Source organism: Pseudochaenichthys georgianus, chromosome 15, assembly GCF_902827115.2.
Source record: "Pseudochaenichthys georgianus chromosome 15, fPseGeo1.2, whole genome shotgun sequence".
Lineage (NCBI taxonomy): Eukaryota > Metazoa > Chordata > Actinopteri > Perciformes > Channichthyidae > Pseudochaenichthys > Pseudochaenichthys georgianus.
In genome coordinates, this window is record NC_047517.1 from 31,813,280 (window position 1) to 31,826,652 (window position 13,373).

The following is a 13,373-nucleotide window of genomic DNA, read 5'->3' on the forward strand; positions in this document are numbered from 1 at the left end:
GTCATGAAAGGAAGTGATGACAGACAAAGTCCTGTGTATGTGAGGCTTCTCGTGGATTAACTGTAAACAGGCCTTGAGAGAAAAATAGACTTTCAAATCCTCATTCAGTATTAAAAGATCCATACTCACTGACTCATAGGTTTACTTCATGATAGAAAACCACTGGCAAGCGCCCGTCTGCGTGTTATTAGCAGAAAACATACGCAAATGAAAATACTGGAAGGGAAAGTTACCTTGACATACTTAATACTCTCTCAGATGTGCAGCCATTCATACAGATTAACAGACATGCACAGATCTGTCTTAGTACTCAAGCTAACAGAAACATTAACCTGTACAACATCCCTGACCGCATTCTTTTCATTATGCACTTTTTAACTCTTTATACTCTCAATTTCTTTGCTCAAAATAGCTCGTTTTCAGGGTCACACAACATTACAGCGCAACAAAGTGCAAGTTATGAACCCCAAAAAAGAAAATGACTGGCTATGGAGGTTATGTAAAAATCAAGGACACTTTAAAATCGCCTTGTCTCTGGTAAAAGTGTATCTAACTCTGTCCAAACAGCCCGTGGAGGACAGACTGACTGGTTCACCAAACAGGCCAAAGAGCCAGCATGACACGGTTGGCAGGGAATCAGATAATTGAATCGGACAGTTGTCACTCTGACAAAACTTGAATTGGCTCCCCTCTTGCTGGGCGGGAAAACTAATTGGTTTGACAGCACTGAGGAGGCAATCTAATTGGCTAGGTAATGTCAGTCAAAATAGGGCGGGTTGGGAGGGGGGGGGGGTGCCATCTGGGTGTCGGCAAACGGTTAGATAATCCTGCGGTCTCTCTTCTTCTTCTCTCTCCGTGCTCTCCCATGCTGTTCGGATGACAACTGCTGCCAGCCTGTCTGCCATGTCGGCACTAAAGCCATACAGAAACACTCACACAGCAACACTTTGGCTTATAGTGCCACAGCTGAAAGCAACGGTAAAAATGGTCGTGTTTCTTCAGCCAGACGCCTGCATGTGTGAGAAAGTAAGAGAAAAATATTTTGAAGTAAAATCACTCGAATGTGGTTTTTTGCACACATAACTGCACGCTTACTTTTATCTCATAAAGACTGTATATCTTTGAAGTGTTATCATTCACTCTGAAGTGTCTCTACTTACTTTCTTTAATGAAAGTGTTAACCGTGCTTAACTATGTCTCCCAAATGTAAACAGAAGCTACTGAAGGGAGGTGAATCACAAGCAGTGCAATGCCGAAAAACTCCCTACTAAATATTTTAAGTTGTCAGATCAGAGGGGCTGAGGAAAACACTACATTTGTTTTTATGTTTTTGGGAGCCCAGGAATTCAAATGAATGCATTCCGTGTTAATAATCACCTGCATTCCCTCAAAGGACTGGAACAACTCACCTGTGGTTTCTAAGCTACTTTTAATGAGTTACAGTGTCAGAAAGAGAAGAACACATTTTGGATCATGTGGCATGTTTCAACCAGAATTTGCTATGACGTTTTAAAAATGAATACAAAAGATATAACATAATGTCTTTGATAACTGTCATCATCCAAAGCTGTTTTGATGTGTATAACATACATTTTTGCTCATAATAAAGTATATTGTAGTTCAGTCATTTTACTGGAGACCACCACGCGGTGCTTGTAAAGTGAGATGCAGACAAAAAGCACCATCATACAGTAACGTCTGACCAACACTGTCGGCCTTTTGTGTGGGAGGGTGGCCGGGCAGGACGACTACCAACAGCTGCCTCAGTCCAAAAGAAAATGCACAGAAGAAAAACACCCCCATATACACACACTCCCACGCAGACACAGTAGCCTACAGAAAAGCACGCACACAAATATAAACACAGAGAACTGGCTGTGGCAATCCCCGACATCCTGTCAGGCGATCACTAAGCCAGTCACGGTTAATTTCACTCAGCGCTGGCTGTTCTGTGTAGCAGAACTCAAAACACAACAGAAAGTCCAAACAGAAATCTTTCCGAATGCCTGGTCTTCAAACTAAATATGTACGGAGGAGTGGGTCATGTGGCTCTGCAAACCCGGGTTCAAATGTGGCTCCTTCATGCCAGCCTTTCCTCTCTCAATGCATGTCTTCTCGTGTAAGGTTTTCAACCGTTTTGTCAAATCCTTTTCTGCCTCACTCATGCTTCCAACCCTTCCCCCTCAAATCCTTCCGGTTGCTTTCCGCTATATACTGTCCCATAGGGGGAAATGCTCTAAAAATACTGCTGACTTCTTCATCGTTTAGTAGGATGTGTGTGGAATAGAAAATATGCCCTTGTCCAAATGAACCTGCACTGGCCTCCTTAAACACCTTTCTGTTTAGGAGGATTCCTCTAGGAGTTGAGACACAGCCTGGCAGAGGAGGAGGAAAAACAAGCATGCTACAGAGAGGAGGAAAAGGTTGTTGTTGAAACAGCTTAGCGAAGTGATGAAACCAAGCAGTAGGAGAGCGAGGACAGTGGCAGAGGGCAGAGCAGGAGGAAGAGGGCACCAAACAGAGACATTACAGGGCCAGTCGAGGTTAATCAGCTCCTCATGCACTCCTCCAAGCAAGAGATTAACCCTTCTAAAAAAAAAAAATCACGCTGAGGTACACTGCACATATAGAAACACAGAGACACGCTTCCCCTCACTATGAGAAATACTCCCAATCCTAGAAGAGATACTGAAGCGAGATTACACAAGCAGTTGCCTTAAAGAACTGCAACACACTATAATCTCCTCTGAGGTGAGAATCAATTCCACTGGGAACAAGCTTGCTGTAATGCTCCTTTGACAGCAACTAGGAGGAGTAAATGCTGACAGTGTGGAGTGTGGCATTAGCGGAAAATGTGAAAAATTGCCCTGCAAGCGGGAAGTAGCAGCCGTAAACCAGACAAAGGAATGGAAAGCTGTCATGCTATATGTTAGGAGGAGACTGGAAATACAGACAGATTCAGACAGGCTACTAATGCCTCATCTTCTCTCTCTTCGATCTGCCAAAGCATCCCCCTTCCTTTAACTGGAATAAAAAACAAACAAATGTGAATCTGTGCAGGCCTGCTGCATTATGAAGGATGTGCATTGCTGTGTAATCTGCATCCAGATTCTGCGCTGCATCCAATGTTTGTCTGCTTAAGGCTACTATTTCTATTTAAATCTGCAGCACAGCAGGATATGCGAGCTGTGTAGCATCCAGGGGCGGAGTGTCTTCCAACAGGCTGCAGATGACAGTCTAGGCTAGGATGACTGGAAAAACAGAGCTACTGGAAGTTGTGGAGCTGCTTGCTGCCTCCATGAGTCACAGATGAGTAAAAACAAACACAGCTTCCAGGGATACTGACAATAACTGTCTGCACATATTTCTGACTGTGTGACCCATGTTTGCCCTTAATACAGGGTCCCTTTGTGTGTAGCCTACATTCACTCCAGCAGACAATTTCAAGTGCTGGACACTAGAGGCTGGAGTTTTTGAAGAAATGATTAATGTGGGGATCACCCAAATAAAACCCTAAGGGTGTCAATTGTTGTCTCTGGTCAACACCCAAAGACCCTTTACATTGGGCAAACAAACTACATATATATTTACTTATCTAACTATCAAATATGCCTTTTTTTATTGCTGTAGTATCTATTAGCATGGTGGGTTTTAGGGGGCAAAGCAAAGGTTCTCATATATGCTCTCATTTGGCCAATCATGTTACAGAATGGTGGTGCAGGGGACATACATTAACCAAAATGTTACTGAATATGTGTTAAATTACTTACATCTCAAGCATTATCTCGTTCAGGTAAATCCCATCCACTAATTCGATATATTCCGATAATTGGGTGCCATCGGTCAGTGTCGCCTGGCCGACTGTCTTCACCTGGAAATAAATTAGACAATGCAGATAGGTGTAAAGATAATCAATAGGAATGCCTTCACAGGACAGTGCTAGTAATGAGTGAGCTTAATACACATGTTAATATTTAATTAGCTCACCCAGCAGACCAGAGGCGTGAGCATAAACTGCTCCAGCGAAGGCGTGAAAACCTCGCTTTCCATATTTTCCACAGACACTGGCGCCGCTTAGAAACTGTGCGCTCCTTGGGAGGAATACGTGTTTATTTTGAATCCACTCATGTAGTTGATTCAATTAAATCGAATCTCATTTTGGCTGCTGGAAAACCGGGTCCCTGTGGGGTTTCTTCCTTGGAAATATTCAGGGAGGTAGAAGAGGAAGAAAAAAAACGTTAATCCACAATCTTCTCGACACGACCCAGCTGTTTCAGATGTCAACGGCTGGGCTTGGCTACCTCATGGGAAGAAAAATAAATCCCATTTCGTTGTTTCATGAGACCTGAGACAGGTATGGTTTGATGCAGGGCTGTGAAAAAATAATCGTTCCTGCCAAAAGGTCTCATTAAGAGGAATCTACCTTGACGGGGAAATATTCATCCGACACGAATCATTAAAGGGAATATCCAGTGCGAAAAGAATCCTGACGTTTAAAGTCCTGGTTTTAGTCCTCTTATTTATGTAAAGTCATTTCTGACCGGGTTCTCGTCTATCCCCTCTGTCTGCCTCCGTTCAAATGCAGCATAGTAATGAACAGAGAGGGAGGATGACTGGAGGACACTTAGCACCGCCTCCCTCTCCTCTGCATCTCCCTCCGCCTCTTTCACTCCAAAAGAAAAATAGGGCATTGATCAAAGCATCCCTTTTCCATTTTCCATTAATGTGTTCCTACAACAACAAAAAACGGGCATCTAGAAAAGTATTTGAAGAGCTGTGTTGGAAAGTAGAAGGAAATGTTTTTGAGGTATGGTTCAGATATAAATTGGAAGGGAATACGTTTTGGTGCAGCTCTAGTACTTTAATTTATATGCAAAGACATTCTTGATATTTTCTGCTAATTGTATGTAGGTTGAAAATACTGAGGGTCCATCCATGCACAACTTCAGTCTGTATTTACAGCAAACAGGACATTAATGCATCAAGAAAAGTAGACTGCTGACACCTGGTGGGTAATGTACAAATATACTGATGTAAATGTACAGTACATTTTTAGTTTGTGTGCTAAAATAAAGAGACACTCTCTAAACCAGGGGTGTCAAACTAAAATACACTATGGGCCAAAATGTTAAAATGGGTACTAGTCGAGGGCCGGACTGGTTCAATGTTTATTGCAAAACTTATTGAAATGAACTTATTGCACATATTAAACCTGGAACTAACAAAGCTTAAATGATGGCCAACATTAAACATTAAATAATCAGTTGCATTAATTTCTTATGGCTCTATCTGCAGCTTTTCCCCGAGTCATTTCTTATGATTACATTTTTCCACAGGCCAACAACAGCTTCAACAAAACTATTTCCCTCAAAGAAAAAACCAAACATGCCCTGTTGTCGCAAGAGAAAAAGTGCAGAAGGAAACATCCATGGAAACTCAGTGTGCTGCGCTGTGATGCTAGTTCAAGCAGATACTTGGCATCTCATCTTGGGTGCAAGTTCATCAATGTTTGGGCTCAGGCTCTGAGCGGAGGAAACCCTCAGGATGGAGTGAAGGTGTGCGTGCAATATACCGGCGGGCCAGATCTAATAGTAATTAAAAATTATCCTGCGGGCCAAAATTAAATCCACCAAGGGCCTGATTTGGCCCCCGGGCCTTGAGTTTGACACATGTGCTCTAAAGTATATAATGCAGGATCTAAAGGAAATACTAAATGAATTAAATTCTGATCATTTATAGGTTAAAATATTCAGTTGACAATAGGCCTGAAACAATAGGTTGATTAATTGATCAGGAGAAAATTAGTCTGCAACTGTTTCAATAACCTTTCAATCATTTAAGACATTTTAAAACAAAAAAGCCAACATCTACAAAGTTCCATCGTATCCAGTGGAAATGCTAACTTTGTGTTTTACATATTATTGTTACCCTTATATGTTTTGACAAAACAATAATATTCAAGATATTATTTTAGTCTTTAAGAAATCTTGATTGTTATTTCTCAGCCCTGGTTGTAACGCTAGAAAAAGTGTATGTGTGTGTTTACTATGAACTATTCCATGATACTCAAGATATATAATCTAATTAAAAGCATTTGTGACAATTAAAACTATTAGAAGTTCAGAAATGGGATCCTGTATGCCTCTTTTAACCACACAAAAATATCATAGTCAAATGCAGTATTAAACCAGTAAAAAAGAATTACTCAGTCGACTATTTCTTTTAGCTGTATGAGCAACAAGGTAGGGACAATAAATAGATAAATCCAGACCCACAGTCATTCACCATGCAGCTATAGGAGACACCTTATCAACATTTGATGAATGGCTAGGTGTGAATAGGGAGCAGAGGCCGTGTGACCAAATAGCCAATTAAAACACAATCGCTGATTTGGGAGCTGGGGACCTGGGTCACCTCTCAGGAACAAATGGTTTATTGTATGCTTTCGTTAAACTGATGATAAGCACATTTCAGCAGCAGCTCTCCTGAAGAAGCATGCGGTTCTCATTTGCATTTAGAATAACGGTCACTGCCGTTGGTGCTTCAGCTTCCGGCCATACATTATGAGATCCTAACTGAACCTGTTGTGTCTCTTTTTCTGAAAAACCTGTTTGACTGGAGGGCTTTGAGCGCAATAAATGCTCATCAGTAGGTTACAACATAAAGTGTGGTTGTTTGGCGTAAGATCTGACATGTTGGCACTGCAACTTGGACTTACAAAATATATAAACCCTAGATTCACAAGAATCAAACCTTCCATTTGTCAAAAAGAATTAGAAAAAATCTTAAACATGACTTGTATTAAGTATTTCAGTATAATTTAGCAAATGTGCAACAATCGAAGTATGAAGTTTGGAAAAGGTTCTCCTTAATAGTGTTTTGGTAATACGGGGTGTTCAGGTAACACTTAAAGACTTTGTTATGGAACGCAAAGCAGAGTAGGGGGCTAGTACACCCTCCTGAGGGTCCGATCGTGGATGTCATGCGAGCATAACATGGTGAAAACAATCAGTCTAAATTAACAATCGGGACGGAAATGTTCGGATTTCCAAAGGGAGGTTCTGTGAATAAATAAAAAATCAAGAACCGAAATAATTGAACTATTCATATCTTAGACTGCAATGTAACTTTTATCTTTTAATGTTTATTTTATTAGCTTTTCTTTTTAATGACTGATTTTAAATGCCATTTTCTTAATGTCTTTCATTTTTTGTTTTTCTTTTAATGTTTCTTTTATTATCTTTTACTGTTTTTAAATGCCTTTGTCTGAATGTCTTTCATTTTTGTAAAGCACCTTGAATTACCTGGTGCTGAAAGGTGCTATATAAATAAACTTGCCTTGCCTAGTTTTATTTATTGAGAGTTGTACATCAAAAAACCCATTTAATCTGCTGCATCGGGTGTGGATGTGGTTTTGATAGATTCAATTGACAGTGATCTGGCAACAAAAGCAAATAGTCGAACATCTGTCATCACATTTGGATTTAAATGTGGCAACATCTGTAATGGTAGCAATGCTTTAACATGACTAACAGGACGTTTATGTCCCACCCACAGGGACCCCCCTCACAAAACCAGTGCATAGCTGAATTTGGAAAATACAGATGATCTCTCATGTACAATAACCAAAATGAGTTGTGTTGATGAAGCTTGTTGTATTTATAGCTACAAATAGTTTACACAAGAGACGAGCATGACCATAAGACTAGACAAGCTACATCAGGCCATCTAGTGGCGCCTAAACCCAGGACACATCTTCTGAAATCTTCTGTGTCTGATAGAGCTATAAAGGAATGGGACTCATTGCCAAACTACCTTGCTGAAATAGAGTCCAGAGCCTCTTTCAAGAAGAGATTGAAGGGCCATCTACTAATGACCGTGTCCCCTTGTGAGCTGTGAACCCTAATTTAACTTGATCGCATGTTGTTGATGATATTGGTGATGTTTTTAATGTTGTTAATGATGTCAGGACTTATGTCCTAAATGTTGCTGTATTATTGTTGTATTATTGTTGTATTGTTTTAAGTGTCGGACCCCAGGAAGAGTAGCTTTTGTCGAGAGCAAAAGCTAATGGGGATCCTTAATAAACATAAACATAAAGCTTGGTCCGAATTAGATGATCATTTCAGGGCTTTAATACTTTCTTCCCTAATTTCTGCCCACTGCTCCCACAACAATAATTGTATTTCCCCCCTAGAAATCAATGAGGTGTGTCTTATCTTGGTGATATAAAAAGGTTTCTGAATCTACACAAACCTCATTTTTAAACTCAAAATGTAAATCAAATGTAACCCTTTCCTGTGGCAAACCAAACGCATCTCTAGTAACCCTCAGACCCTCTGTAGGATACAAAATGATGCAGATAATGAAAACCTTTCATGGCTCACCCACACAGCAGCACTTATGTTGTGCTCAATTACTGAGGAGGATTAGTTGGATATTTTCTATAGCTATGTGTGTTTGTGATCATGTCCTTTATTTGCGTAGGTGTGGGATTCATTAACTTTGGTTTGAATGGTGTGCTCCTGCCTGTTTAATTCAAATCTATTATTCACGATGCTTTGAAGAAGTTTTGTCACAAAGCGGCATCCACCTCCACATAATGACTCCGTGATTACGGACCCACAGCAACATTCCTCACACACACTCAGCTATAAAGTAGGCAAAACTACCCAGAGGAAGCCCACCGCCCGCCTCATTTGGCTCAAACTCTGCAATACCAGTAAGGAGGGAAATGGAAATGTTTCCTCGAGTTGCTTTGAATCCAGTCTAAGGATGAAATTAAAAAATCCAAGATCATAAAACAGCAGTGCCCTGAAAACAGAAGAACATTCGTTATTTCTCTCATCAACCGCATGACCTCGCAGCTTTCTCTCTTTTTTGTAAAGTAGTCAAAGTCTGCAGTTTCCTGTTAGTAATTTCAGAGGAATGTACCACAAGTGACCACAAACATTTTGAAATGGGAGCTGTGCTGATCTCATGTAGCCGTGAATGCAGGGATGACTAATGCTGGACAGAATAGTTTGAGTTTTATAATTTCCTCTTTCTTCAATGACTGACTTTTACTTCTGAGTTCCCCTGCCATGGTAATCTGATTAATACTCTATATGATGTAGTTTGGTTGATAAGGCATTTCCTGAGTGAACAGGATGTTTAACATGTTATCATACAATTCTGCTGACAACAACTAGCATTAAATGGTGACAAATATTACTTTACAAACATTGGGGTTCAAACTGAATTGATGGTAATCCGGTACCAGAATGAATTGCCATGCTGCCCAAATACATGATGATGTCTGGACGTGACCAAAATCATAAGAATCATACCAGGTATTATTATGTTTTATATGTAATGGTATTCTGTTCAAATGTTGTAGGCAAGGCAAGGCAAGGCAAGTTTATTTATAGAGCACTTTTCAACGCAAGGCAATTCAAAGTGCTTTACAAAAAAAAAAAGAAGACATTAAGCATTAAAAAAGAAAAGCTAATCAAATAAACATTAAGGAAAAATACATGGATAAAAGTTACAGTGCAGTCTAAAGTATAAATAGTTCAATTAAACATTACAAGAAAAAGTACATGGATAAAAGTTACAGTGCAGTTTAAGATATGAATAGTTCAATTAAAAGCAGCGACATATCTTGCTTTGTACCCAAAGTGTTTAACAGACAGGCCAAAATTACAACGTACTTACTCATACAATTTGAGTGTCCTTTAAATACTGATAATCTAGTGGTAAGGCGTTGACTTTATGAAAAATGTTGAGCACAGGAATGCACCATCAGAAACAAGACGATTATTTCACATGTTCATTAAAAAACTGCATAAAAACACACTTTTTAAATAGATCGTCAAACATTACTCCTAAAGCCTTTCTAGTTTGACTAAATAATTGAATGGTCTGACCTCTATATTTGCAGCGGAGGTCACCTGGACCATCCTCTCTGTCTCTTTCTCTCCCAGTCCAGTATTGCTGCCATAGGAAATCAATGCCTGACAATCAGATCTCCAGTTAAAATGATTAAGACCCCCTGTGGCAGAGCCAAATCCTAATTGCATAAAATCACAGGACAATAAATACATGCATCCTCTGAACCCTGTGAATTCTGATGGATCCCTTAACTTATATATAGAGAGACTTACCTTTGTATATCATGATGGAAAAGTAATTATACTCTCTCCTCTTTTAAACGAAGATGTGCTTTATTAAGATTGTTTGACCCATGGTGAGACCCAGCAGAGTCTGAGGTTCTCCAGATGTGCCTTAATGCTCTGGATTCAAGGTCTGAGACGGAAAGTAATCAGCGCTTTGCAGTCCAGGCCTTGAGGCTTTGATTTACCCTGTCTGAGAGGCTTTTTAGATCAACAGCACCACGGGGAGCCAATATTTAGGAATGCAGGGGTCAACGTTGTAAACACTGATTTTGTTTGGGCACGTTTTATTGACACTTTGGAGATTAATCTCTCTTTTTTCACGTTTTAAAGACCTGAGTCATACTGATACCTGCACACTGTAACACATGAACGGATGTCATTCAACATTGCACACACTGGTATTTTCAAGACACTCAGTGCTTGTGGAAGTGCCTTCTTTGTATCTGTATGTGCCCTTTTAAATGTTGAATCATACTTTTTGATTTGATTGACACACACACACACACACACACACACACACACACACACACACACACACACACACACACACACACACACACACACACACACACACACACACACACACACACACACACACACACACACACACACACACACACACACACACACACACACACACACACACACACACACACACGCACACACACAATGGGGTTTTTCTAATTTGCCAATCCAATCATTACACTGATCCTGTAAATTTACACAAGCTATACTGATAGCTAACATGTAATCAAACTGCATGATTTTGTTTGGATAGAGGTGTTTATTGGAGACATAATATCTGATATACTATAACCAGAAGGCTTCTAGTGGCCTCTAAATACATCTTTTTTTGATTTACCATGAATTAAAGGAGTTTATGTTAGTTCAAAGTCAGTTGTGGTGGAGGAAATCTGCTCTACTTTGTTCTGAGGCAGTGGAACCTTGACATGGAACCTTGACATTTTTCATAATGTAATTATCACGCTTGTGACAAAGGAAATCATGTGTTGCCAATTCGCTAAGAGCTGTCTAAATGATGGTTCTACTTGAGCTTGTGCATGTCAATATAAGTAGATCAAATTACTGGCTTTTCAGGGACACACAGGAGACATGGACAGGTGTCTGTTCACCAAAGAAGAGGATGAATGCACATAATTTGACTCGATTCCACAAGGAAAGTTGCAAAACAAAAAGCTGTAAAATGAGATCACACACGATGTTTATGATTATGGTTTCCCTTTAGAGACAGCGTTATCTGGTTGTCAAGGGAAAAAAAGGAAGAAAATCACACCTCAGTTTTCATCCATGCTGATGTGTGTGTAACGGATCAGAGCAGCAGTCATGCCGGCTGTCTTGTTGTCACCTGCTGAAACAACACAGCAACCAAGGCAACAAAACGACACATACGCTGGGAAAGATTAAAACAGGTTTTCACTTTCTACATTATACTAAAACATGGCAAAGAAAATGACCACAAGTGATTGACAAAAAAATATGTTTACATTTGTATTGCTGTGTAAAATGAGGCTTATTTCATTTAGTGTTCATTGTCTTGGTTGTCAAAATGTGGTCTGCTTAATCATCAAAAACAACCATTCATCAATCATGTCTTTGCTCAGCCTGGTCCAAATAATGTCAAAGGTCGCAGAGATGTCTTTAAGATAGATCACATTGAATTGATATATAGATTGACTGTCGACAGACCAATCGATATACTGTACATGTCTATCGATGGACATGTGAAGATTCTCTGAAAGCAAACCCTCTCTTTGATAGAAAGCAAAACAGCATCCTGATTCTGATCCTTGCAGGCTACAACAAAACATTGACTGGTCCATTAAACACTAATAGTCCACGGCTCTGCTTGGTAATAACGAGATCTCAATGTGTCCAGGAGCCATGGAAACAAGATGGTACTAGCCTTGGTAATAATGGGAATGTGTGCCTGTGTTTTTCAGTGGCTGTGTGAAACCCTGCAATTATGCTGGAGTGTGTGCATGTGTTTGTGCGTGTGGAAGTGTGTGCATGTGTGAAAGTAATCCAGCAAGTGTTAGAGATGCTGTGAACACTCATCTGTTGCCATAACAACTGCAGCAGCCCGCTGTTAGTGAGTTGGCTCAAAGACTGACTGACTGGAGGACTGGTGAGCTAACTTCTGGACTCACTGTCTAAACAAGTAGCAAGGTCATTGATCGACTGACAGTCAAATTAACTGGCTGTTTGAAGCACAAATGGTATAGATAGTTAATATTATATTTAACATACAGACATACTGTTTTTACATGCTGTGTTCGACAATTAAACAACGGTGATGTTTGATCAATTTGAATCCAAAAAGTTGACAGTGCTTGATCAAATTCATGAAAATAGTTCATTCAAAAATATACAGTATAGGCTACAGAGATGTATGTATGTTTAAAAGGTTTAGAATATACTTGTTCTCAAGAGTTGAAAGATTTGTGTGAGTCATTCCTGACACCTGGTGGTGAGGAAACCAAACATATTAGAGGTGTACCCACTGCTTCCTTCTCTTATGCCAGTCTTCTTCCAGATTAAAGTATTATATATTGTTTCAAAATGACAATTGAGTTACATTGCCTACACATCATGTATTCCTATAATATTAATGTATGACAACAGGCTAATTATATAGAGCCTGGTATACAATGGTGTACAAATAAATACATCTAGTGGTTATGTGTGTCCTCATTCTTCTTCTATATAATTTTCCATGCACACTAATATTGATCTGTAGAATAATAGAATAGATTCTAATTTAATTGATTCTAGAATAGAATCAATTAAATGCAACATGCTCTTTGGCAATTGTCACGAGTGTAACAATAATATGTTTTACCAAAATGTTAAGGTATAATATGGTAAAAACAACAAGGGTTCTTTTTATAAATACAAAAACAACAAACTGAACTAGCCAGCTGCTAGCATCTAATGCGGTTCCTTTTCCCAACCGAACTATAAAATAAAGACTAACTTTATTACATTACAGCTACAATATTTTTTCGCTGCTAATTTAAGTAACGATTGGACACAAACATGCTAGCTATCGTTGTATTTCAGATTTAACGGAAAGCGGAACTGTTGTGTACTGTCTACCGTACGGTTGACGGTCAAATGTTATGTGACACACTCACCTCAGCTTGTCCAATCAGGAGACGCGTATCCGTGACGTCATTCCGTACATGTGACAAACTA

At 39.6% G+C, this 13,373-nt stretch overlaps 1 protein-coding gene across 5 annotated transcripts in view; it reads right to left on the reverse strand.

The window, feature by feature from the left end:
• The window catches only part of ccdc88ab (coiled-coil domain containing 88Ab), a 72,923-nt gene extending 68,349 nt beyond the window's left edge, over positions 1 to 4,574 (reverse strand). For all 5 annotated transcript variants that reach the window (XM_034100409.2, XM_034100408.2, XM_034100412.2 and 2 more), the window contains exons 1-2: positions 3,988 to 4,574; positions 3,771 to 3,871 (exon numbers count right to left, since the gene is read on the reverse strand). In XM_034100409.2, the coding sequence (XP_033956300.1) occupies positions 3,771 to 3,871; positions 3,988 to 4,050 (164 nt within the window). In that variant the 5' untranslated portion in view covers positions 4,051 to 4,574. The remainder of the gene's footprint in view (positions 1 to 3,770; positions 3,872 to 3,987) is intronic.
• Between the last annotated feature and the right edge of the window lie 8,799 nt (positions 4,575 to 13,373).